Source organism: Talpa occidentalis, unplaced genomic scaffold (assembly GCF_014898055.3).
Source record: "Talpa occidentalis isolate TD23 unplaced genomic scaffold, MPIMG_talOcc4v2.1 talOcc4.9, whole genome shotgun sequence".
NCBI classification, from domain to species: Eukaryota; Metazoa; Chordata; class Mammalia; order Eulipotyphla; family Talpidae; genus Talpa; species Talpa occidentalis.
In genome coordinates, this window is record NW_023605305.1 from 115376116 (window position 1) to 115398226 (window position 22111).

The 22111-nt window shown below is 66.2% G+C and overlaps 1 protein-coding gene across 1 annotated transcript; it reads left to right on the forward strand.

Annotated features, from left to right (window-relative positions):
- Nucleotides 1-13495: 13495 nt before the first annotated feature.
- ADAMTSL4 (ADAMTS like 4) lies at nucleotides 13496-19867 on the forward strand. The gene is given in 22 exon segments (XM_037500485.2): nucleotides 13496-13565; nucleotides 13727-13784; nucleotides 13986-14341; nucleotides 14508-14815; nucleotides 14818-15087; nucleotides 15090-15191; nucleotides 15348-15449; nucleotides 16010-16146; nucleotides 16375-16579; nucleotides 16744-16916; nucleotides 17024-17090; nucleotides 17093-17131; nucleotides 17217-17246; nucleotides 17249-17401; nucleotides 17505-17634; nucleotides 17849-18053; nucleotides 18363-18539; nucleotides 18813-18998; nucleotides 19066-19150; nucleotides 19153-19244; nucleotides 19486-19630; nucleotides 19731-19867. Coding segments are annotated over 22 exon segments (3177 nt in total). The 5' UTR covers nucleotides 13496-13545.
- Nucleotides 19868-22111: the final 2244 nt, after the last annotated feature.

Below are 22111 nucleotides of genomic sequence, written 5' to 3' on the forward strand. Positions count from 1 at the left end.
AGCCCCAGCAGGTCTTCACTGTGTCTGGGCTCTCCGGCCTTCTCTGGCCGCCTCTGCGGCTCTGCTGTTCCTTCTACTCCTGCTTCTCTGCTGCTGCTGGCGCCCCTGTGACGCCGCCCTTAAAAGCCCAGTCTCAGCCCAGGTGAATCCCATCTACCTACGCCCACACCCCACTGCAGGTGCCCGCCATCAGGCATGCGTTCAGGACCGCAAGGATCCATCATCCATCCTGATGGCGGGAGGGCACAAAGCCTGATGCTTTTACCTGACCCGACACAGGCCATGTCTGTGGGCACTTTTTTTTTTAAAGATTTATTTTATTTACTTATGTATGTAAGAGCTGGGGTGCAGGCCAGAGGTGCAGGGGGTGAGAGGATTCACCAAAGACAGAGTGGGGATCTGGCGGATCCACTGAAATCCACTGCTGCGGGGAGCAGCAGGCAGACAGGAGAGGTCTGCGGTGCCCTGTGGGTAGCTCCCTGGCCAGGGATTGAACTTGCGCTGCAGTGGCTGCGGACCGCCTCACAGTGCTGAGACTTAACTCCTGCGTGTGAGCCAGGCATGTTCAGTTAAAAGCCCAGAGCCTGAGGACAAGGGCGGGGACAGTCCCTTGCACACAGTAGACTTCATGAGGACACGGTTTATCTGTGCTCAGGGAATGAAACCAGTGATTCTTCGTTTACCCCAAATGGGACCTGAGCCACTTGGGAGCCTGGGGCCAGGAGGCAGCACACAGGTCTGCAGGCCCTGCAGCACCAACCCCCGGGCCACTCCTCTGTAAAATCGGGCCGGCCTGTCCATCCCTGGCCCCTCCAGTTCGGAAGGGCTGAACCTTGCTTTGAAAAAAAGCATAATGAGCGCCTTCTGCTGGGTGCTGGTTATGGGAAGGCCTCGCCAGCCCTCTCTCTGCCCCAGAGCATTGCGGGAGCTGCAGGGCCCTTCCTGGCAGCCATGGCAGGAGGAAGCAGAGGCCTTAACTGACGTCAGGTGGTTGAGGAGCGCAGAGACACCACTGTGAGCTCAGAAGCGGGGGTCTTCCTTCTGCTGTGTCCCTGGGCCGACGCTTCCGGGCCAGGCACTCTGGGGCCCATCTGGAATGTGATGTGGAGAGAATCACGGCAGCCAGCCTGGAGCGTGGGGGCTGGACGTGAGGCAGTGAGCACGACAACACACGCAACCCCTGAAAGCACAATGGGGACGGCAGAGGCCCAGAAATTTTGCTGGGGCCACTGACAACTGAGAGTTCAGGCCCTCTGTCCCGGGGGCCCGAGCGAGCTGAGCTGGCCTGGCCTGGCCTCCGCCCGGCCTCCACCCTCTGGTCTGACTTCAGGTCCGTGGTATGTACAGCGTGGCCTCACGTTCTGGACCGTGCACCAGCGCTCCCCTCGCCCTCCACCCTCTTAGGGCTTGCTGGCCTCGTGGATTCAGCGCTTCCGCCTCAGTTTGCGCCCTGCGTTCACGTGGGCAGTGGCTCAGTGGACATTCCCCAACATTTCGCTGGCTTCTCCTCTCTGCATGCACAGGGGTGACACGGCAGCGCGGAATCCCTGGTGCTGGGCCCTGTGAGCAACACCCAAAGGTGTAAGGCCAAGCCCCTGGTCTGAGGAATTTGTGATCTGCCCAGAATCTCACGACTCGTCAGGGGCCGTGTGGGTCTCCAGCCGAGTGCCGTGGGGGGCGCGGCCGGTCAGGACAGTGGAGCCTTCTCGGCAGAGGTGGCGCTGCGGGGGGGCAGGGCCATGGGGAGTGGCTCAGAGGCCGTGAGCAAGTGTCACGTGTCGCTGGGACCACACAGGTGAGCAGGGCTCAGTCAGGTGTGGCCGCAGGATGGCCAAGGACACAGACCACGTGAAAGACGCCAAGTCTTGAGGCTAAGAGGCCGGATTCACATCTCTGACGATGTGGAATCTAGTCTGGTCTTGCCGGAAATGTCACGATCTTTTTACCTGTGAAGTGAAGGGCCCAGGGGCTGACCTCACCCTAGTCACTCTGGCGACTTCTGTACCTCCAACCCCCACCATTACCATGACCCCTCCTGGAGCCCTCAAGGGCCATGAAGGCTGGTGACTCAAATGGCCTCCGTTCAGCAGCTCCTTGACACGGTCCACCTCAAGAGACGAGATGGTCATCACGTTGGACTGACCGGGGGTGAGGCCCCCTCAGCGTGCTCTTCGGAGTCACACCCACTCGGTTAGGGACTTAGGGACATGGTCACCCCCTCAGGCTCCTGGGCAGGAACCCTGCACCTCTGGGAGCTCCCATGGGTGGCCCTGGGCCCCTGCAGCCCTCCCAGAGTTCGTGGTGGGTGTGGGCCTCTGACAGGCAGCTGACGGTCTCTGGCCCCAGGATAAGACTATCAGGCTGTGGAATACCATGGGCGTGTGCAGACGCGGCCTGGGGTGAGGCTGCCGGGAGCGGGCACCTCGTCTGCTTCTCACCCAAGCCTCATCTGCTTCTCACCCATCATCACCCTCATGGGTGGGACGAGCTGATGCCTCCCAGGGGCAGCACCTCCATGTGCTGGCTGTGCCTCCGGGCCCAGCACCAAGCCCTGGGGCTTGGAGGGCGAGGGGTCGTGGACAAGCCGAAGCAAAAGCTATCAGTGCCAGGGGCCTCCCTGGTGGCGCAGGGGTTAAGTCAGCACTATCAAGCTATCACCAGCCACTGCAGCACAAGTCCGATCCCTGGCCAGCGAGGGAGATACCCACATGGCGTGGCAGACCTCTCCTGTCTCCTGCTGCTCCCCTCAGCAGTGTATTTCAGTCCGTCTGCCTGTTCTGCTCCCTGCTCTGTTTCTGGTGAGTCCTCTTACCCCCCACACTTCTGGCCTGTGCCCCAGCTCTTGTATGCATAAATAAATAAATCTTTAGAAGAAAAAAAAGCTCTCTGAGCAGCAGCAGGGAGGCAGAACCCCCACCCGTGGCCCTGCGGGCAGGATTGCTGGCGGAGGCTCTGCCCGCGGCACAGCCAGCGAGGGGAGAGTGGCCGTGGCCGTCGGCCCCCGCCGGGAGCACATGCAGAAGCTTCGAATACAAAACTGGTTTCTGAAAAAATAAAATAAAACTGATCTCTGATGTTTCATATTAGTCTGAAATAAAGAGAGAAAAAGGACTAAAGGTGCCTCAGGAATTTTGAAGACCAGTCCCCGAAATAGGAGTGAGGCGGCGGGGGAGCAGGCCCGGGAGAAGCCTGCTCTAGACTCGGAGAGTTTGCAGCGGCGGGAGGCGGGGAGAGCCAAGAGCAGCTCTGCCTCTCACTCCCCCAGCACAAGCTCTTGTTACAGATCCCAACAAAGGAACCAGAAAATAGCACGCAGGGGTCCCGCTGAACCGTCCGGGGTCTTTGCTGGGGCATCCACTGCCCCCCACCCGCTCCCCCAGTGCCCGAAGCTGCCTCAAGGGGAGAACGAGAAGAGGAACTGGCCTTGGTCCCAAGAGCTTTGTCAGCTTCTCCGGCCGTGAGGAAACACCCTCTGCATCACCCACACAGTTGGTCTGGAAGCCTGTGGAGCTGCGGGTGCCGAGTGCCGGGGGCAAGGGTGGGAAACCCCTAATTGACCCTTCAGTTTCCTTGGCCCAAGGGAAGGAGCCTCGCACAGCAGTTAGGCTGTTCCTGTTCCCGAGAGAGCAGCTGAGTGTGGTGCCTCGCGCCCTTGTCCGGCGAGCAGACCCAGCAGCTGCTCACCAGCAAACTCCCCGCGAGCGCTTTCGAGGGGCCGCACCTGGCACAGGGTGCCCGTGGAGTCAGAGACAAGCCGCGGTGGAGACCCGGCACCTGTGCTTTCAAACCTCTGTAGAAAACGGTGGGTCACACCCAGGTGGCCCCCGGGAGAGAGCGACGGGTGGGGTGTCGGGGCTGGAGGGGGCCGGACGGCAGTGGGCGTGCGGGCGGCAAGGGCCCGCTCAGGGGGGAGACTGAGCCGGCCTTGGAGGAGGAGCCGCAGCAGCGGAGAGGAAGGAGTGAGGCCACAGGCCCTGGCAGGCGGGGCGCTGCCTGTTTGGGGGTGAAGCTGGAGAGGCCAACAGAAGCCACGGGGCACAGGCCGTGAGTGCCAAGCTCCCACCCCGGGACTGGATCCTGAAGCTGCCAGGAGCGGGGAGGAGGGGAGCAGCCCTGGCAGCCTCTGCGCTGAGCCCGGCCTGCAGGCGGCCCCGGCCTGCAGGCCTCCACCTGCCCACGGGCCCTGCTTCTGGCGTCACGTTCTCCCCCGCGCTGGTGTCCTGCCCGTCTCTGGCCCGGCTTTGCATTTGGGCCCTTGTCCCTGGAGCTCTCCCGCGTCTGCCTTTTCCTCCTCCAGCGCCACGTCAAGATTAGCTTGACCGGGCCGCCCTGGGGGCGCAAGGGGTGGAGCACAGCGCTGTGAAGCTGCCCGCAGCCGCTGCAGCTCGAGTGCCATCCCCACCGGCCAGGGAGCTACCCGCATGGCGCACAGACCTCGCCTGCCTCCCCTCAGCGCTGTATTTCCGCCAGTTCTGCTCCGCGCGGACGGGACAGCTGAGGAAGTTCCTGCCGTTCACGAAGACGCGGAGTCTAAATGCATTTGCAGCGGGGGAGGCTGGGGAGCGGCATCGAGACCAGCTCTCCGCCTTCCACTCTCCCAGCCCAGGCTTTCATGACAGAGATGAACAGAGGAACCAGAAAATAGCCCGCAACTGTGTTTTTCCTTATACAGATGAAAAAGGTACGGCATGAAATGAAACACGTTTTCCTGGGCAGTGGGGAACATGCGCTGAAGCCCGCACAGCCTCAGAGAACAGGAGTCAGCTCTGGAAAGTTCTGTTCGCAGAGTAAACAGGTTCTCTCCAAAAACTCCAGCTCCCTTTAGGACAGCAGGCTCCCAGCACTGCTCCCACTCTGTCTCTGGAGAATCGTCTCACCCCCTGCACCCCTGCCCCTCTGGCCTGCACCCCAGTCCAGTAGGCATAAATAAATAAACCTTAAAAAAAAAAAAAAAGATTAGCTTGACCCCAAACTGGCTTTCTCTAGAAAGGCTGGATGCTTTGAGGCACGAAAGTTAGATTCCTGGGGGGGGAACCCGAGGCAGTCCTGGGGTCAGTCCTGTCCAGGGATGGCCCCTGGAGAACAAGCCACTCTGGAGGCTCAGGTGCGGCTGGGACGCACTTGGACGCTGGTCCTTGGGGTGGGCCTGGGCCTCCCCTCCCTGCCCTGCTCTGCGGCCCCAGAGACCTTCCTCAAGCCCCGGCAAGGCCACGTCACCTCCAGAACCCGCCTGTCTGTTCACCTCGGCTCGGCTCAGAGAACTCCTTAATCTCCCTGGAATGAGGCGAGGAGCTGGAAATCTGACCCAGTCGTCACACGGCCCTCGGCGCTCTCCGGGAGCCTGTGCGCTGCCGGCACCGTCTGACCGGGACAAACGCGCTGGTTCCTGCTCGGGACTCGCATGTGCCATCGGCCCGGACGAAGGCCAGGGCAGCCAGGGCGGCTCCAGCCCCACCGAGGGAGCTACAGGGAGCGGAGTCTCTAGAAACGCTGGAGTCCTGGGGCCACCAGGAGGCAGCGCCACCCTCCCCTTGGGGCCTCGCCCTGCCGAGCCTCTGCGCCTCCGCCAGCCCAGCTCCCGGCCAGGAGCCCCGCGCCCAGGAGCCCCGCGCCCAGGAGCTGGCCCCCCCCCCCCCCGGGAGGCGCCGCGGGCTGCCAGGCGTCTGCATAAGGAAGACGGTCCGCGCAGCGCCCCACACCCCCCACCCCGCGCGTCGGGCGCTGCCCACCGGCCAGGGGAGCCAGGGCACCGTCAGCCACCCGGCCGGCTCCCAGGGCATCACCATGCGCTTGACGCCGTCACACACTTTGGGGCACATCAGCCAGAAACACAGGGAACAGCTTCATCAGTCATCACGCTGACCCGCCCGTCACACACGAGCTGCCAACTGTCCCAGTTCTCGGGTGACACGAGGCGGCTGAGCTGAGGCTGCTGTTACTCCAGTTTCAGAGACGCTTGGGCTGCCTGAGGTCACACAGCTCCCAGCTGGCAAGACTGGGAAACGGACTGGGGGGATCTGGGTGAGACAGCGCCCCCCGCATGAGCCCCTTCCGGACACAGGCCCAGGAAGCCTGGAGGCGGCGTGTTGCTCGGGAATGTTCTATTAGACCCATTTTTGTAGAAGGACTGGGGTGCAGGCCAGAGGTAGGGGGGTGAGAGGATTCCCCAGAGACAGAGTGGGGAACAGAACAGGCGGATCCAAGGAAACACACTGCTGAGGGGAGCAGCGGGGATACAGGAGAGGTCTGCTGTGCCCAGGGAGCTCCCTGGCCGGGGATTGAAATCAGGCCATAGCGGTGCTGGTGCTGAGACCTAACCCGTAGGCCACCAGGGAGGCCCAGAATGTTCTCTAAGATTCTAAGGATAAGTTGCGTGGAAGCCTGTGTCGGGGCCGGGTGCTGGCCAATTGTTCCCCATCTCTGGCAAGTCATCACTGTATTAAATCTGTAAAACAGTTATGTTGAGTCTCTCCTGGAGGAAGGGCATCATCTGAGGAATCCCCTCATCTCGGCACACAACGAATATCCTCAAACACTCCGGAGGCCTCACCAGAAGCGGTGGTTGGGTCCGCGCTTCCCCAACGCCAAGACGAGTTCAAACCCTTTGACGCAGTTGTCGGACACCAATGACGCTGTGAACCCGACGGCTGCCAAGGTGATGTCCGGGCAGCTCCCCGGACTCCGTAAGCCTCTACCCCCGTCTTCAGAATGTCCATTGGCAGCAGACGCGTCACCCGTCATGGGCTGCACGGAGGCCACTCGGCCAGCGAGGACCCTGTGGCCACTGGGGCACCAAAAGGAGGCGGATTCTGCCTTCGGGACTTTCTGACCAAACTGAAGGCGCCCCGCGCGGTGACCGGGAGGCCAGAACATCCCGTCCACTTCTTGGTCCTCACTCATCGAGTGGGTCACATCCTGTTTCATCATCCCACAGTCAGCTCAGCCGTGACGGTGCAAGATGACAACTGGAAAGTGCTGGAACGTGGCCAGCGCCGAGGCAGGCACGCTCTTCTGCTCATCCGTGGGTTAGCCCACAAGCATGCATTAAACGCCTACTGTGTGCGCAATATCAAAGGTAAACAAGCGGGTGGGTCCCTGGAGAGGACAGAGGACAACAGGCTGCTCTTCTAACTGGCCGGGGCGCGGGTGACCTGGGCCGAGGCAGAGCCTGAGGTCAGGAGAACGTCATTGGGACGAAAACAGGCGAAGCACCGTTGACACTGGGACCAGCCGGGAGCAGAGAACAGAGCTGCTGGCTCTTCTAGAACAAAGGAGCTGAGCACACCCTGATTCTGAGAGGCCGAAAGGCAAACACCGGCTTGCTGGAGTGGCTGCTATGACCACAAGCCGAAGCCAGTTTCACATTTGCTTCAACCCCACCTGCACACGCTGGAGCTGGCCTCAGCGAAGGCTTGGAGCAGGGACAACGTCTCACGGAAAACATTAGCTCGTATTGTAGCAATTCAATCACATTAGCCAATTACATGAATCAAATGAATGTAATTAAATACTGCATTAATGAAGTAGTCATTAAATGTTATTCAATTCATCACAAATAAAACTTCCTTAACTTGCCATCAGGAAAAAAAATTATTAAACAAGCTCAGCTAAATTTCTCAAAAATTTGAACAGTAAACAACATATGCAGGGAGCGGCTTCTAGCTGTGAGATTTGGGGCAAAGTACTGAATTTCTCTGTCTTTTTTTCCAAATGCGTTAGAATGATGCCTCACCCAGGTAAGGGGTGAGGTCTTAGCACGGCCCAGGGCCCAGAATGAGGACCATTAACGTCAGTTATATTGTTATTATGAAGCCACCTTGCTAAGCTCAGAGTCGGACCAATACTCAGACGTCCCCTCTCTTTGTCCTTTATCTGTCCTACCCCTAAGAGCTACTTTTGGGTGAATGTCTACTTGTAAGAAACCCCTTTTTTTTAATAAATTTTATTTTTATATTCCCCATACAATTGCAACCCCCTTATTTTGACCCCAATCCCTCCTTTCCCCGCCCCCCACTCCCCATAGAGTGTCTCTGGTTCATAGTTTTTGTTGATTTTGATTTTCACTTTCTTATAGTTACTCATTTTCCTGGTCCCTTATTTAAGTTTTCTAGATTCCTGCTATGAGTGAGACCATCCGGTATTTTTCTTTTTCTTTCTGGCTTATTTCGCTGAGCATGATCCCTTCCAGCGCCATCCATGTTGCGGCAAATTGCATGTGTTTATCTTTTTTGATGGCTGAGTAATATTCCATGGTGTATATGGACCACATCAAGAAACCCCTTTTTATCCTTGAGATAGGGCCCACATTTGATGTGGTGCTGCACAATTGCTGAGGCAGGGGAAAGTCTCATCTTTATGCAATATTTTCCGACCCCCAAGTCATGGGACGTGACAGCTGTAAACCCCACGAGCTCTTTGGTCCCCAGCCACTTCTTAATGGAAAGGGCTATTTCTGACCTCCAGCTCGTGGCAGCTACAAATGTCAAAGGTGGAAATTTTCTCTTCTCCCAGGCTCCCTTCCCGCTCTGCTGTCCTCAGTCCCACCTTCTTGTGCCGTAGCTGAACTCCCTGCAGATAAGTGGACGCTGGTGGCATGTGACCGGGGGTCCCTGACCTAAATTATCTCCCTCTGCCTGTGGACTGGCCATTTCACTGCCCACGTTGCACTCTGACGTCTGAGCCCAAGGGCTTCCCTATCCAAGCCCAGACTATAAATATGCCTCGGGCTTAGGACTATTTGTCTCCAAGAGTCCTCAGATAAACCACTCTTCCTGGGAGGGGGAGCTTTAACCCATAATCTCCCGAACTCTTTAGCAACAGGGCACAGGACTTAGATGTTTGAAGGATCAGTGCAAGGTGGAGGCCGGCAGGCAAGTCTGTACAGCAGTCATGTTTTGGGGTGTATCTGGTGTCTTAAAGTTGTTCTGCTGCTATCAATATTTTCGAAACTTTTTAAATATTGTAACGTCAGTACTTTATAACTCCTCCTGAAAAATAAAAACACAAAGGTAGAAGCTTTAACGATGTTGTTCTGCATCTCCACAAAATAAAGGGGTCTCAGCTGCCCCCTGCCAGCTTCCTCAGGGGTGGCTGAGTCCTGGCCCCTGGGCCTAGTTTGTTTGTCCTGTAGCATTCCCATTCAGATATTAACCCTTCAAAACAAAAAACAAGTACAAAATATGAAAAATATATAGATGATACAAAAGTAGTCCTTGTCTTGAAAAAACTTGTGGATTTATTGAGAAAGCAAACTATGCATGCGAAACGTCACGTCAGGATACAATTCTTACATTTTTAAAATATTTTATGTTTCCACTTTTTTTTTTAAGATTTATTTATTTATTTATACATGCACTGGGTACAGTCAGAAGTGCGAGAGGGCGAGAGAATTCACCAGAGCCAGAGCGGGGAGCAGAGCAGGCAGAAGGACCGAAGGACACTGCTGAGGGGAGCAGCGGGCGGCAGGAGAGGTCTGCGCGCCATGTGGGATCCTCGCAGGGGGCCGGGGATCAAACTGGTGCTGCAGAGGCTGCGGGCAGCTTCGCAGCCTAGCGCTCAACCGCTCTGCCACCCGGGAGGCCCTATGTTTTCACTCTTTAGAGATAACATTTGCTTCTCCTGAAAGCAATAATTACCTCCTCAAAACTGTTTGGTTCCTTCTACACCCAGCCCTTGAAGCCAGAGACACTTCCATTGCAACCTCAGCACCCAAGGTGCTCCAGAGAAGTTAACTGGGCGCATCTGAGACCCTGTTATCTTGTGGGGGAGTGGGATGCTGTTGCTAGAGCTTCTATTTTTATGATGTTGTTTCTCAAGAGAAGTCATAAAATATTCTGGCTTTATGATATTGATAAGTCACTGGGAAGGGAAAAAAAAAAATCTTTGACATACTGAGTAGATCCAAACCATAACTGTGGTTCACGAGTTAATGGCAAATAAACATTTTTAAATATCAGTGACCATTTATTATCTACCGTCGGCCATTTCACACATCTATATTTTATTTATTTATTTATTTATTTTTGTGGGACCCTTGCTGGCGGCCGGGGAACGAACCGGCGCTGCAGCCTCGCAGCCCAGCGCTCAACCGCTGCGCCACCGGGGAGGCCCACATCTATATTTTTTTTTTAAAGATTTTTATTTATTTATTTATACGAGCACTGGGTACAGTCAGAAGCGCGGGAGGGTGAGAGAATTCACCAGAGCCAGAGCGGGGAGCAGGGCAGGCAGAAGGACCGAGGTACACTGCTGAGGGGAGCAGCGGGCGGCAGGAGAGGTCTGCGCGCCATGTGGGACCCTCCTTACCACATCTATATTTTAACATAACTAGTAACATAAGCAACATTGTGGGTAAATACTGGGACATGTAAACATACAGGGTAAAAAAGCAAAAGCCTGTTTTAACCACCACCACCCCCCCACCCCCCCCCCCCCCCACCCCCGCCCAGAGCCCCTTGGGTGCCGCCCGCCGAGAGTCGGGTGGGTCCTTCCAGACGACTTGGGCAGAGGCAGCTCCGGGCCGCGAGCCACCAGCCCAGCCCGAGGACGAGGAGCCGCCGCCAGGGGCCTGAGTGTCCGTCCGGGCCGCGCTGGCACGCGCGGGTGCTGGGTTCGAGGCCCGGGCCCTCGAGATGGCGCGAGTGGAAAAAGCAGATACCCCGAGCCTCAGAAGAGGCCCCCGGCCTCGGAATCGCGGGGCTCACGGGCCGACTTGGGGAGACAGGGCTGACCGTCTCGCGGGGGAGGCGAGGGCCGGCACCGGTGCGAGGGGCGGGGGGGCGCTCGGGCTCCGCGCGCACAGCGCCGTCCGGGGCGCGGGGCTCGCCTCGCCGCTGGGCGCCCCCACGTCCGGCCACCAGCGCCCCGCGGCCGCCCCTCTTGGGCAGGACACGCCCGACCCGGGGACGTGCCGGCTGACGCTGCCCCCGAACTGCGGGACCGCCCCGCCCGGGCCCTCGAGCCAAGCGCCGGCTCCCGCCGGGTGGCCGAGCCCGCAGCCCCGCGTGGGTGGGCGCCGCGGCTCTGGGCCGGCGGGGGCGGGGCCTCCCGAGGGCGGGGCCTGCCATGGGGCGGGGCCTCGGGCGGGGGCGGGGCCTCGAGCGGGGAGGGGCGGGGCCCGGGCGGGGAGGGGCGGGGCCCGGGCGGGGCCCGGGCGGGGCCCGGGCGGGGAGGGGCGGGGCCCGGGCGGGGGCGGCAGTGTCCGCAGCGCGGCTCTGGGGCCGAAGCGGCCGCCGCGGACCGAGGCTGCTGGAGGGAGCGCCGGGGCGCGGAAGGGTTAACGGGCTCCCGGGGCCGCGCGAAGCAGGTACAGACCCCCTCTGGGGCCCCGGCCCGGGCCGCACCCCCCGGCCCCGCTAGAGCCGCCGTCCCCCCCCGCGCGACGCCCCCGCCCCCGCGTGCGGCCGCGCCCCCCCCGACCCCGGGCGCGACCCCGCAGCCGGGCCCGCCGAGCGCGAGCGCAGGGCCGGTCCGCGGGGCCCTGGCGCTGCCGGCGCGCGGGGAATCAGCCAAGATTCCTGCTCAGTCACACAGCGCAGTTGGACACACGGCCCGGCTCCTGCACGCGCCGCCCTCCCGCCCCTCCGCGCGGAGGCGCGCCGGCTGCTGCGCCTGCACCCCGAGCCGGGACGGGGCGCCCCGAGGGCGGCGCGCGGGCCCCCGCTGCGGCGCGGCCCGACGACTCCACCTGCTGGGGGTCCCCCAGGAGCCGCGCGCGGGGCGCAGCCCGGACCCGGGAGCTCCGACGAGGACAGGGGCGCTCACCGCCGGCCCGGCCCGCGCCCATGGCCCCCCGCCCGGCCGCCGCGACCCGAGTCCCAGAGGTGGGTCCTCCCAGGGGGAGGGGTCGGCCCTGCCCGGCCTCCTCCTGACCCTCCCCAGCCTGGCGTGCGGGCGGGACCCCCGGCTGCCCAGGCCAGGGTCGTGCCTGGCACCCGCGCGCCACTTCTCACCTCTCCTCTCCTCTGCGCACCCCGGGCACTCGGACACCCGTGAGAGGGGCACGAGAAGGGGTAAAAAGCACAGATGCGTGTCTGTTTCCACGGTGGAGGGGGTGTCGGCCCCCAGCCCGGCTGTGCAGGGGGACAGGGTGGGACTTTTCCAGCAAGGGAGCCAGGCCTGGCTGGGGCCCCAGGAGCTCACGTCACCCCCTCCCCCCACCCCCTTCTCCAGGGAACTGCCAGAGCCAGAGCCCGGGCAGTGTGGGATTATGTGTACCGGGCAGCCCCGGAGGGACAGGAGACAGGGCCAGGCAGCGGAGGGAAGCGCAGGCAGACGGGGCGGAGGGGACCCGCGGCAGGGAAGGGCAGTGACCTCCCCCCGTCTGTCCGTCCTTCAACCTCCAGCAGCAGCATCAGGCAGGGCGAGCCCTTTGGGTGGCGGAACGCCGGCCACTGGAGCCCTCGCCCCCCCCCACCACCGTCAGGGTGGAGTGGCTGACCTCAGCCCGGGCCGGCGCGGCCGCCCCTTCCCACCCTTTGGGGCTCAGGCTCATCTCTGCGGCCTCCCTTCAAGTCCCTGGGTCCTGGGGTCTCGGGGAAGGGGGCGAGGTGAGTGTCACCGCCCCGGCCACATTCCCGCTGCCCCCAGCTGGCCCACCTGGCACCGGCTCCTTGGATCCCTTCCCCTGTGCCTTTCGGATCCAACAGAAACATTTTTTTTCCCCTGGAAAGCAGAAGGCGGAGCAGGGTGAGGAGTGGGAGCAGGCAGGGCCGCAGGAGCAGGAGGGGCTGGGGGCACAAGGGCAGTGGGGCGCGTCCCGCCTGGAGGCCAGGGGGAGGTTCCCAGCCCCCGGCCCACGAGTCCCGGGCGGGCGGGCCTGGACGGGCGCAGCGGCAGCCCTCCCTCCATCTCCCTTCCAGGCCCCCCCAGTCCCTCAGTTGCCCCCAAAATAAGCCCCCAGCGAGCCAGTGCCTCACCCCGGCCCTAGAGGGAGTCAGCCCCCAGGAGGGAACCACCTGCTGCCAGAGCAGGGCCCACCGAGCTCTTCCCGGCCGGCCGGAGGCGGCTGGAGGCGGGCAGGGGGCCCAGAGGGAGCGCCGCTGAGGGAAGGAACCTCTGGGAGGCAGGGAGGGCAGGGCAGGCCCGCGGGACTCCTTGTCAGCGCCTCGCAGGAGGGCCTGGCATCTCCTCACCGCTCCCCTCCCCAACGTGCGGGGACCCCAGCGGGCGGCAGCTCCCCGGGAGGGCTGAGGGGTGGCCGGGTGGAAACCGTCTTAGAATGAGGCAGCGCTGGCCGCCAGACGGCCCCGGGGGGGCCTGGGAAGGAGCAGGGACGGCCCCAGGGCCCGCGGTGACACCGCCCCAGCCCGAGCCCCAGGGGCCCCCTCCCGCCTCCCCTGCTCGGAGCATCCCAGCCCTGTGGGCTGCCCTTCCCCACCGCACCCGCACTCTGAGACGCCCTTCCGCGGGGTGCTCCTTCCCAGCCCCCAGCTTCTGGAGCCCGGAGGGCGACCGTCGGCTTCCATCCCTGCGCGCAGAGGGCCCGGGGGCCCGAGTAGCCTGCCGCCCGCGGTCCCCTCTCCTGGCCGCCGCCACCGGGGAGCAATGGAGAAGAGGGCGGGCAGGTAAGAGGGGGCAAGAGAAGGGACATCCCTGAGAGGCTGGGGACGCAGCGAGGAACTTCTGCTTTCTGAGAAGTCGCCTCAGGATGTGGGGAGCCTGGGGGGGGCGGTCATGTCACGACACCCCGGCTCCCAGCAGACATCCCGCCACCTTGGGTTTGCAGGCCCCAGCTGTGTCTGATGCTGTTTCTGTCCTTCCCTCAGCTCTGCCTGGATCAGGAGGTGAGCGGGGGAGGAGAGGCCTGGGCCCTTTCACCTGTGCCCTCGCCCGTCCCCCTTTTCCAGACCAGCTCCCTCAGTCCCTGCCGAACCCAAGTCCCCCCTCTGCCAGCGCATGCGGCCTTGGCCCCAGCTCTGGGCTGCACAGTCTCTACAGCTCCCCGGAAACTCTTCCCAATTTTGTCTGACTTTTTTACCTGACAGGTGTCACCTGGACACTCCCTGGAGACACCCCCCGAGGAGGGGCAGGGCCCTGAGGGCACCTGGGGCTCTTGGGACCAGTGGGCCTCTTGTTCCCAGCCCTGCGGGGTGGGGGTGCAGCTCAGGAGCCGGACTTGTCAGCTCCCTGCAGCTCAGCTCCACCAGGGCCTGCCTCTCCCTCCCCGGCCCCCAAGACACCCAGACGCCCCGCTCCCCAGGGGGCAGGGCCCTAGGCCCCAGGCCTCCCGAGAAGGCCTCTCCCTGTACAGACCACGTCCTCGGGGGAGAGGTGGCCCACTTCAAGGTCCAGCCCCCCAACTGGGGAGAGAGGAGACCCAGGAGAGTCCAGGAGCCAGGCGGTGAGGGGCTTGGCTCTGAGGGAGGGTGGGCTTGGGGTGAAGCGAGGTGGGGACCAGGATGCGAGGCTTCGGGGGCTTTTCTTGGCGCTGGAAGTCCGGGACGGCTGGGGAGGTGGGTGAGAAGTGGTCGGAGCTGTGACCCCCATCTCTTCTCAACACCTCTCAGGTCCCGGCTCCGCGACCCCATCAAGCCAGGGATGTTTGGTTACGGGCGCGTGCCCTTCGCCCTGCCACTCCACCGGAACCGGAGGCACCCCCCGAGGCCGCCCAGCTCCGAGCTCTCCCAGCCCCCAGCCCCTCCATCCCTGACTCCGGGGGCAGAGCCGGCCCCCACAAACCAAACCCCTCAGGCTCCGCTCCCTCCTCTAGAATTGTCTGCCCACACCCCGCCTCCCCCAGCAGAACCTCCAAGTCCCAAAGCTGCCCAGACAGAGGTGCCCTCCAGAAGCAGGCCTGCCCCACCAGAGCCCACTCCGGTGCCCAGGCCTCAGGCACGGCCACCCCCGGGTCCACGCTCCCCCCAGGGAAAAATAGCTCCTTCCACGTGCCCCTTCCGCCAAGAACACCCAGTTCCCAGGGTCGGGCCAGTCCCTGGGGGGCAGAGAGACACCCTAGTCCCGCCCTCTCTGCCCCTCGGGGCCACGGCCAGCAGCACTGGGTGCACCGGAGACCCGGGGGCGGTCGGCACAGGCCCCTCGCGCAGGCCGCCCCTCGCCACGCGGACGGCTGGCTGCCCCTGCTCAGCACCGGCCCCACGCCAGCCCCCGCTGGAGCCTCTTTGCTCCCAGCAGCCCCGTCCCGAAGTGTCCCGGGGAGAGCGAGCAGCTCAGAGCCTGCAGCCAGGCGGTGAGTCCCCGGCCGGCCGCCCCCCGGGCCCGCTGGCCCGGCCTTGGGCCGGTGCCGCTCGCAGCTCTGGACCCGCGGGGGCCGGCTCTGCACCTTCCCTAGAGGGAGCTGCCCCCCAGATCCAGCCCTGCCCCTGCGCTGATCCCGGGTCCCCCCGCAGCCCTGCCCCCCGAGCAGCCGGACCCGCGGGCCCTGCAGTGTGCCGCCTTCGACGCGCAGGAGTTCATGGGCCGCCTGTACCAGTGGGAGCCCTTCACGGAAGGTGACTGCCGCGCTGCCTGGGGCGCTGCGCGGGGCGCGGGGGAGACAGGCCTGTGCTCCCCACCCCGAAAGCTTTCCTCCTCCTCCTCCTCCTCCTCCTCCTCCTCCTCCTCCTCCTCCTCGGCCCGTCTTCCCTCTTCCTTCCCCGGGCTGGGGTGAGGGGCTGGCCCCAGCGGGAGGCGAGGGGTGCGGACAGGCCCTGCTGCCGACGGAGGGGGACCCGGACACTTCCCCAGGGAATCCACCGGAGCCGGGGTGCAGAGCTGAGGGGTCCCGCCCGTGCGGACGCAGGGTGGGCATGCCACGTGCTCCCCGGTGCCACCCGCTGGCCAGCCTGTGTCCACGTGACGCCAAGACGGGCCCCGCGAGCCCTGAGCCAGCACGGCCGGGGCCTCGACACCCCAACTGCCCCGACCCAGCCTCTGTGGGCCCCGCCCCAGCCTTTCAAGGCACGGCCACCCAGGCAGCCCTGGGGTGCCCCCCGCGGCTGTTGGGGCCTGCGGGTTTCCGCAGCTCCCCCGCGCCAGGGGCCCCAGCTCCCCACCCTCTGCCCTGCCTCAGTCCAGGGCTCCCAACGCTGCGAGCTGAACTGCCGCCCCCGGGGCTTCCGCTTCTACGTGCGTCACACCGAGAAGGTGCAGGACGGGACCCTGTGTCAGCCCGGAGCCCTCGACATCTGCGTGGCGGGGCGCTGCCTGGTGAGGCGCGGGGGGGGGGTGGGGGGGGGCGCACGAGGACGTGGCAGACGCCGCTCAGTTCGCCGCTGCAAGGCGGACGCCAGGGGCCGGCGGGAACGGGGTCCGCACAGCGGCAGGCGGGAAGGCACCGCAGCCCCCCGGCCCAAGTGCATCTCACGGGGTGGGGGGTGAGCCGTGGGGCGGCGGGGCCAGGCTGCAGCCCGTGCCCCTCCTCGGCCCGCTCCCCAGAGCCCCGGCTGCGATGGGATCCTGGGCTCCGGCCGGCGTCCAGACGGCTGCGGCGTCTGCGGGGGCGATGGCTCTACCTGTCGCCTGGTCGCGGGGAACCTCACGGCCCGCGGGGGCCCCCTGGGCTATCAGAAGATCCTGTTCATTCCCGCGGGAGCCTCCCGGCTGCAGATCGCCCAGCTCCGGCCCAGCTCCAACTACCTGGGTGAGCACCCCGTCCCCAGTCGTGGGCCCCACTGCATTGGGGGGCTTCCTTCTGCTCCCAGACGTCATCTGGCACCCGGCCCGGCCCCCGTGGGAGCTGAGCGTGCGGGCCAGGCTCTGCGGGGGACACGGCGACCGGCCCCTGTCCTCGTCTCCCCCCTGCAGCGCTCCGGGGCCCGGGGGGCCGGTCCATCATCAACGGAAACTGGGCTGTGGATCCCCCCGGGGCCTACACGGCCGGGGGCACGACCTTCCAGTACAACCGGCCTCCTCGAGAAGAGGGCGCGGGGGAGACGCTGTCCGCAGAAGGCCCCACCACCCAGCCCGTGGACGTCTACGTGAGCCCGGCGGGCAGCGGGCGGGCGGCGGGCGGGCACCACCGGGGCGGGGGCCGGGGCGAGCCCCTCTGCGTCTCCTGAACACGCGTCCCCGCCCTTCCCCCCAGATGATCTTTCAAGAGGAGAATCCAGGCGTCTCTTACCAGTATGTCATCTCCTCGCCCCCAACGCTCGAGCCCCCACCCCGGAGCCCCGCGCCCCCCACCCCCAGCCGGGTGAGGAGACGGACCCCCTGCCAGGAGAGGGGGCTGGAGGGTGGCCCCGGGCCTGCCTCTCACTGCGTGCTTGGCTCCTGCACAGAGATTTTGAGGGTCGAGCCCCTACCTGCTTCGGCCCCCGGCCCCCCAGGACGCCAGGCGCCCTCCACCGTCAGGTGCGGATCCCACAGATGCCCGCCCTGCTGCGCCCCAGGACACCTCTGGGCTCTCCAGCTGGGTACTGGAAACGAGTGGGGCACTCGGAGTGCTCCGCCTCCTGTGGGAAAGGTGAGGTGCACGCGCTGTCCTGAGCCCCGGGGGCCGCCCCTCAGCTCTGATGCCCCACGGACGCTGGATGCCGGGGGGGCCCCGGCTTCCCTCATCCCTTCAGGTGTCTGGCGCCCCATCTTCCTCTGCACGTCCCGCGAGTCGGGAGAGGAACTGGATGAACGTAGCTGCGCTGCGGCCACCAGACCCCCGGTCTCCCCGGAGCCCTGCCATGGCCCCCCGTGTCCCCCATAGTGAGTGTCCCGCAGGGAGACCCAGGGCCCAGGGGGGCGGGCGTCCTCAGTGCCCGCCGGGGCTCCCGGGCCTGCGCGCCAGCCGGCCGTGGACACCGTGTCTGCTGAGAAAGGCCCGTCCCGGGGAGCGGGGTCGCCCCGGCTGCCCCCCCCAGGCGCCCCTGCCCGCGCGGCCTGCACATCTGCTCTGTGCCTCTCCCCGCCCGCGCCACAGCTGGGAGGCCGGCGAGTGGACGTCGTGCAGCCGCTCCTGCGGCCCCGGCACCCAGCACCGCCAGCTGCTCTGCCGGCAGGAGTTTGGGGGCGGTGGTTCCTCGGTGCCCCCCGAGCGCTGCGGGCACCTCCCACGGCCCAACATCACCCAGCCCTGCCAGCTGCGCCTCTGCGGCCACTGGGAGGTCCGCTCGCCCTGGAGCAAGGTGAGCAGGCCTGGGGGGAGGCCCCGGGGCTGGGGGGCCCTGAGCAGTGGGTGCGGCAAGGCAGAGCAGTGGTTTCGCAGCTCTTCACTCAGCAGAGGCTGGTTATAGGGGGGGGGGGGGCTCCCGGGTGAGGTAAGAGCCTGAGGCGGGTCTTGGGGGCCCAGAGCTGGTGCTCAGCCTGCGCCTCCGCCCACAAAGCCGAGAGCCTGCTGAGCTGGAGTCACCGGCAGATTCTAGTCTAAAGCCGCAGAGCCCGAGGCTGGGGGGGGTCACCTGGCAAGCCCAGACCCTGGGTCCCCCATCCCTCAGTGCTCCGTGAGGTGCGGCCGAGGCCAGAGGAGCCGCCAGGTTCGCTGCGTGGGAAGCAACGGAGAGGAAGTGAGCGAGCAGGAGTGCGCCTCGGGGCCCCCCAGGCCCCCCAGCAGAGAGGCCTGCAACATGGGGCCCTGCACGACGGCCTGGTTCCACAGTGCCTGGAGCACCAAGGTGGGCCCCTCACCTCTCGCGGAGGCCCTGCCCCTAGTGCCCCCCCAGGACACCTCTCAGAGCCTTTCCAGCAGCCTCAGTGAGTGCTTGTTGAGCAAGCGCCTACTACGCGCTCGATGCTGCTGATGCCCAGCATGGAGCTGAGAACAATAGCAGGTCTTGGACCCGGGCAGGGGGTTCCCTCACCTGCAGGCCCGTCCTGGGAGCACCCCACGCCCCTCCTCTTCCCCAGCCACCACAGCCCCCCTCAGCTGCCGCCCTGCCGCCCCACAGTGCTCGGCCGAGTGCGGGACGGGGATCCAGCGGCGCTCCGTGGTCTGCCTGGGCAGCGGGGAGGCGCAGGAGGCCGGGCCCAGCGAGCAGAGCTGCGCGCCGGGCAGCCGCCCCCCGGACATGCGCGCCTGCAGCGTGGGGCCCTGCGAGCCGAGCCGGCGCTGGTACACCGGGCCCTGGGCGGAGGTGAGCCGGGCCGCGCGGGGGGGGGCGGGGGGCGCGCGGGCGTGACCCTGTCCCCTCCCTCCCGCAGTGCTCCTCGGAGTGCGGGGCGGGCACCCAGCGCAGGGACGTCATCTGCGTGTCCAAACTCGGGGCCGAGTTCCACGTGACCGCCCCCGCAACTGCTCCCACCTGCCCCGGCCCCCTGCGCTGCAGCCGTGCCAGGGCCAGGGCTGCCAGGACCGCTGGTTTTCCACACCCTGGAGCCCGGTGAGCCCCGGCTTCCAAGGGGGCTCCCTCTCCCTGGGCCGCCCCCTCCCCCCGCCCCGTGTCCCACAGCAGGGCCGCGGGCTCGACACCAGCCGCCTCGCCTGAGGCCCGCTGGGCCCCCAGCTGGGATTTCAGGGTCCGCCCCCCCCCCCGCCCCCAGCTCGTCCTCCCAGGGGCGCGGCTGGGAGTCAGGGGGAGCCTGGGGCCACAAAGGTCTGACACGACACTGGGGTCTCCCCAGTGCTCTCGCTCCTGCCAGGGGGGCGTGCAGACGAGGGAGGCCCAGTGCCTGACTGCCAACCAGACCCTCGGCCTCCGCTGCCCCGGCCACCTGCGGCCCTCCCGGAAGCGGCCCTGCAACAGCCAACCGTGCGACCAGCGCCCAGGTGGGGCCCCGCCCCGGGGGGGCTTGGCGGGGCGCGGGGGGCGGGGAGCGCGGGCCGCGCCCCCCCGGGGTGACCTCGGTGACCGGCGCTCTGCCCGCAGACGACCAGTGCCAGGACGACTCCCCGCACTGCCCCCTGGTGGTGCAGGCGCGGCTCTGCGTGTACCCCTACTACACGGCCGCCTGCTGCCGCTCCTGCGCGCACGCGCTGCGGCGCCCCCCGCCCGAGCCCGCCTGAGGCGCCCGCCCCGACTGCTGGTTTGCCCCCGCCACCCGTGGAGCGGCTCCTCGGCACCCCGGCTGCCCTGCCTGCCCTGGCCCGGCCGGGGCTGTCCCCCAGGGGCGGCCGGAATGCAGTCGGGGTGTGAGCGGGCCCGCGAGCCGCGCCTCAGAAAGACAGGAGCGGCCGGAGAAGGGGGCGCGAGGGGTGCGGCCTCTCGCCCGGAGACGCCCCTAGGCTGCGCGGGGCTCGGGCCACCCGGGGTCTCCCGCGCCCCAGTTCTCGGGGAGGCCTCGCACCTGGCGGCCCAGCCCTGCGGCCCCGGCCCCAGGGGGACTCGACGCCCCTCCGCAGAGCAGCCGCGACGGCGCGCGGGGAAACTGCTCGTGCGCGACGCCCCGGCCCCCGGCCCCGGCCCCGTCTTCTAAAGCCCTCCCCACCCCAGAACTAATTTATTTTTTATTAAAGCCGATGACGACAAATGAGAAACAGGCTCTTCCTTGTCCTCAAAGGGCCCTTGTGCAGCCGCCGGAGCCAGCGCGTGAGGTCAGCGCGGCAGGGGCCGCGCCTCGAGGCCGGCGCGGGGCCGGGGGGGGGCCGGGGGGCCGGCGCGGGCTGCAGGCGGGCCCGGCCGCCAGGGGTCAGCGCTCCTCGCGGCCGCGGGCGCCGGCCGGGCCGCATCTGTCACGCCGGCGGCCGGCGGCGTCTCTCGACTTGGGACGGGGCGGCCGGCGGCTCGGCCTCCTCCCGGCCCCTGCCTGGCCGTCCTCCCCTCCCGGGCCGACCTGCGGGCCGCGGCCGCTCACAGGACCGCGCCGAGGCAGCGGCCCCCGACCCCCGCGCCTGCCGTCGGCGGAAGCGCGGGGGGCGGGCCGGGCCCGGTTCGGGACGCCGGGCCGGGCCGCCGAGCCGGGCCCGGGCGGGCCCGGGCGGGCCGGGGTGTCCTGCCAAGGCGCATTCCTCGGAGCTGCCTCACGCCGGGCTCCTCCCGCCCGCCCGCCCGCGCACCTCTAGGTAACTGGCCCGCCGCGGCCGGCGCGAGGGGGCGGCCGTGTCCCTGCCCCTCGGAGGCCGAGCCCTGGGCCGAGCTCCAGCAGCCAGACCCCGCGGGCCCAGAGCCGGGACGCCCCCTGGAGGCGCCCGCCCCCGCCCTGCCCCTCCTCAGGCCGGGGGCCGCGCCCTGCGCCGCGGGGGAACTCGTGCCGCCGCCCGCGACGCCCGCCCACCCCGTGCCGGCCCCCGGGCTGCCCCTGCCGCCGCGTCGCCGGGGCCTGGCGGCCATCTTGAGGGCGTGAGGGGGGGGAAGCGGCGGGATGAGGGGGGGAAGCGGCGGGATGAGGGGGGAAGCGGCGGGATGAGGGGGGAAGCGGCGGGATGGGGGAAAGGAAAATGAAACCGACGAGCCAGCGCGAGGGAAGGGGCGTGAGTGAGGAAGCCCGGCCGGCGTCCGCCCAGCGCCAGGGGCCCGCGGAGCCCGCCAGGGGGCAGAGGCGTGGGCGGGAGGCGGCCCTGAGTCAGCGGGGAGATACGGGGCCGAAGGCCGGCGCGGGGGGCGGGAGGGCGGCCCGGGCCCTCCCAGCGATTCCTGGAAGCCGCGGGCGGGCGGCGGCGCCGGCTCAGCTGACTTCCCTGCAGTCCCTCCCCGCCGGGCCCCGCGGCTGTTGCCGGGCAGGTTTAGAGCCGGGCCGGGCCCGGGAGCCAATCACAGGTGGGGGACGCGGCCCAGCCCTGGGAGGGAGCCCCCGGCTCCAGCACCTCTTTCTCTTTCCGCGAGCCCGCGGCCCCCTCGCGGCCCCCAGCCGCCGGCTCCAGGGTGTGGGCTTCCCTCTCGGGTTGGCCCCGTCCCCCGCCCATGTTCAGGCCAGGATTAAGTGCAGCCCCTCTGGACCCATTTCCCTGGCCACGGAGGTCAGGATGGGGTCAGTGTGGAAGTTTTCAGGAAGGGGAACCGGACCCTAAGGGACCCCTGTGCCGGGCCCCTCTGATAAAGCAAGCGTGTGGCCAGACACCTCCGTGACCTCTGAAACCCCCTGCAGGGACTTGGGAGAGAGGCAGCTGCAACCCGAGGCCAGGGCGAGGTGGTGCAGGCCCCCAAGCTGGGTGCAGAGGTGGTGTGGCCCCCAGGCTGGGGGTGGGGGGGTGGGGGAAGGACTGGAGGACGTGGACCCCTATGAACTGAGGTGGGGGTGGGTTGGCGATAGAAACAATTTGATATGCGCAGGGCTCCCCATTCCAGTACTGGCTGGGGGAGGGGGCTGTGGC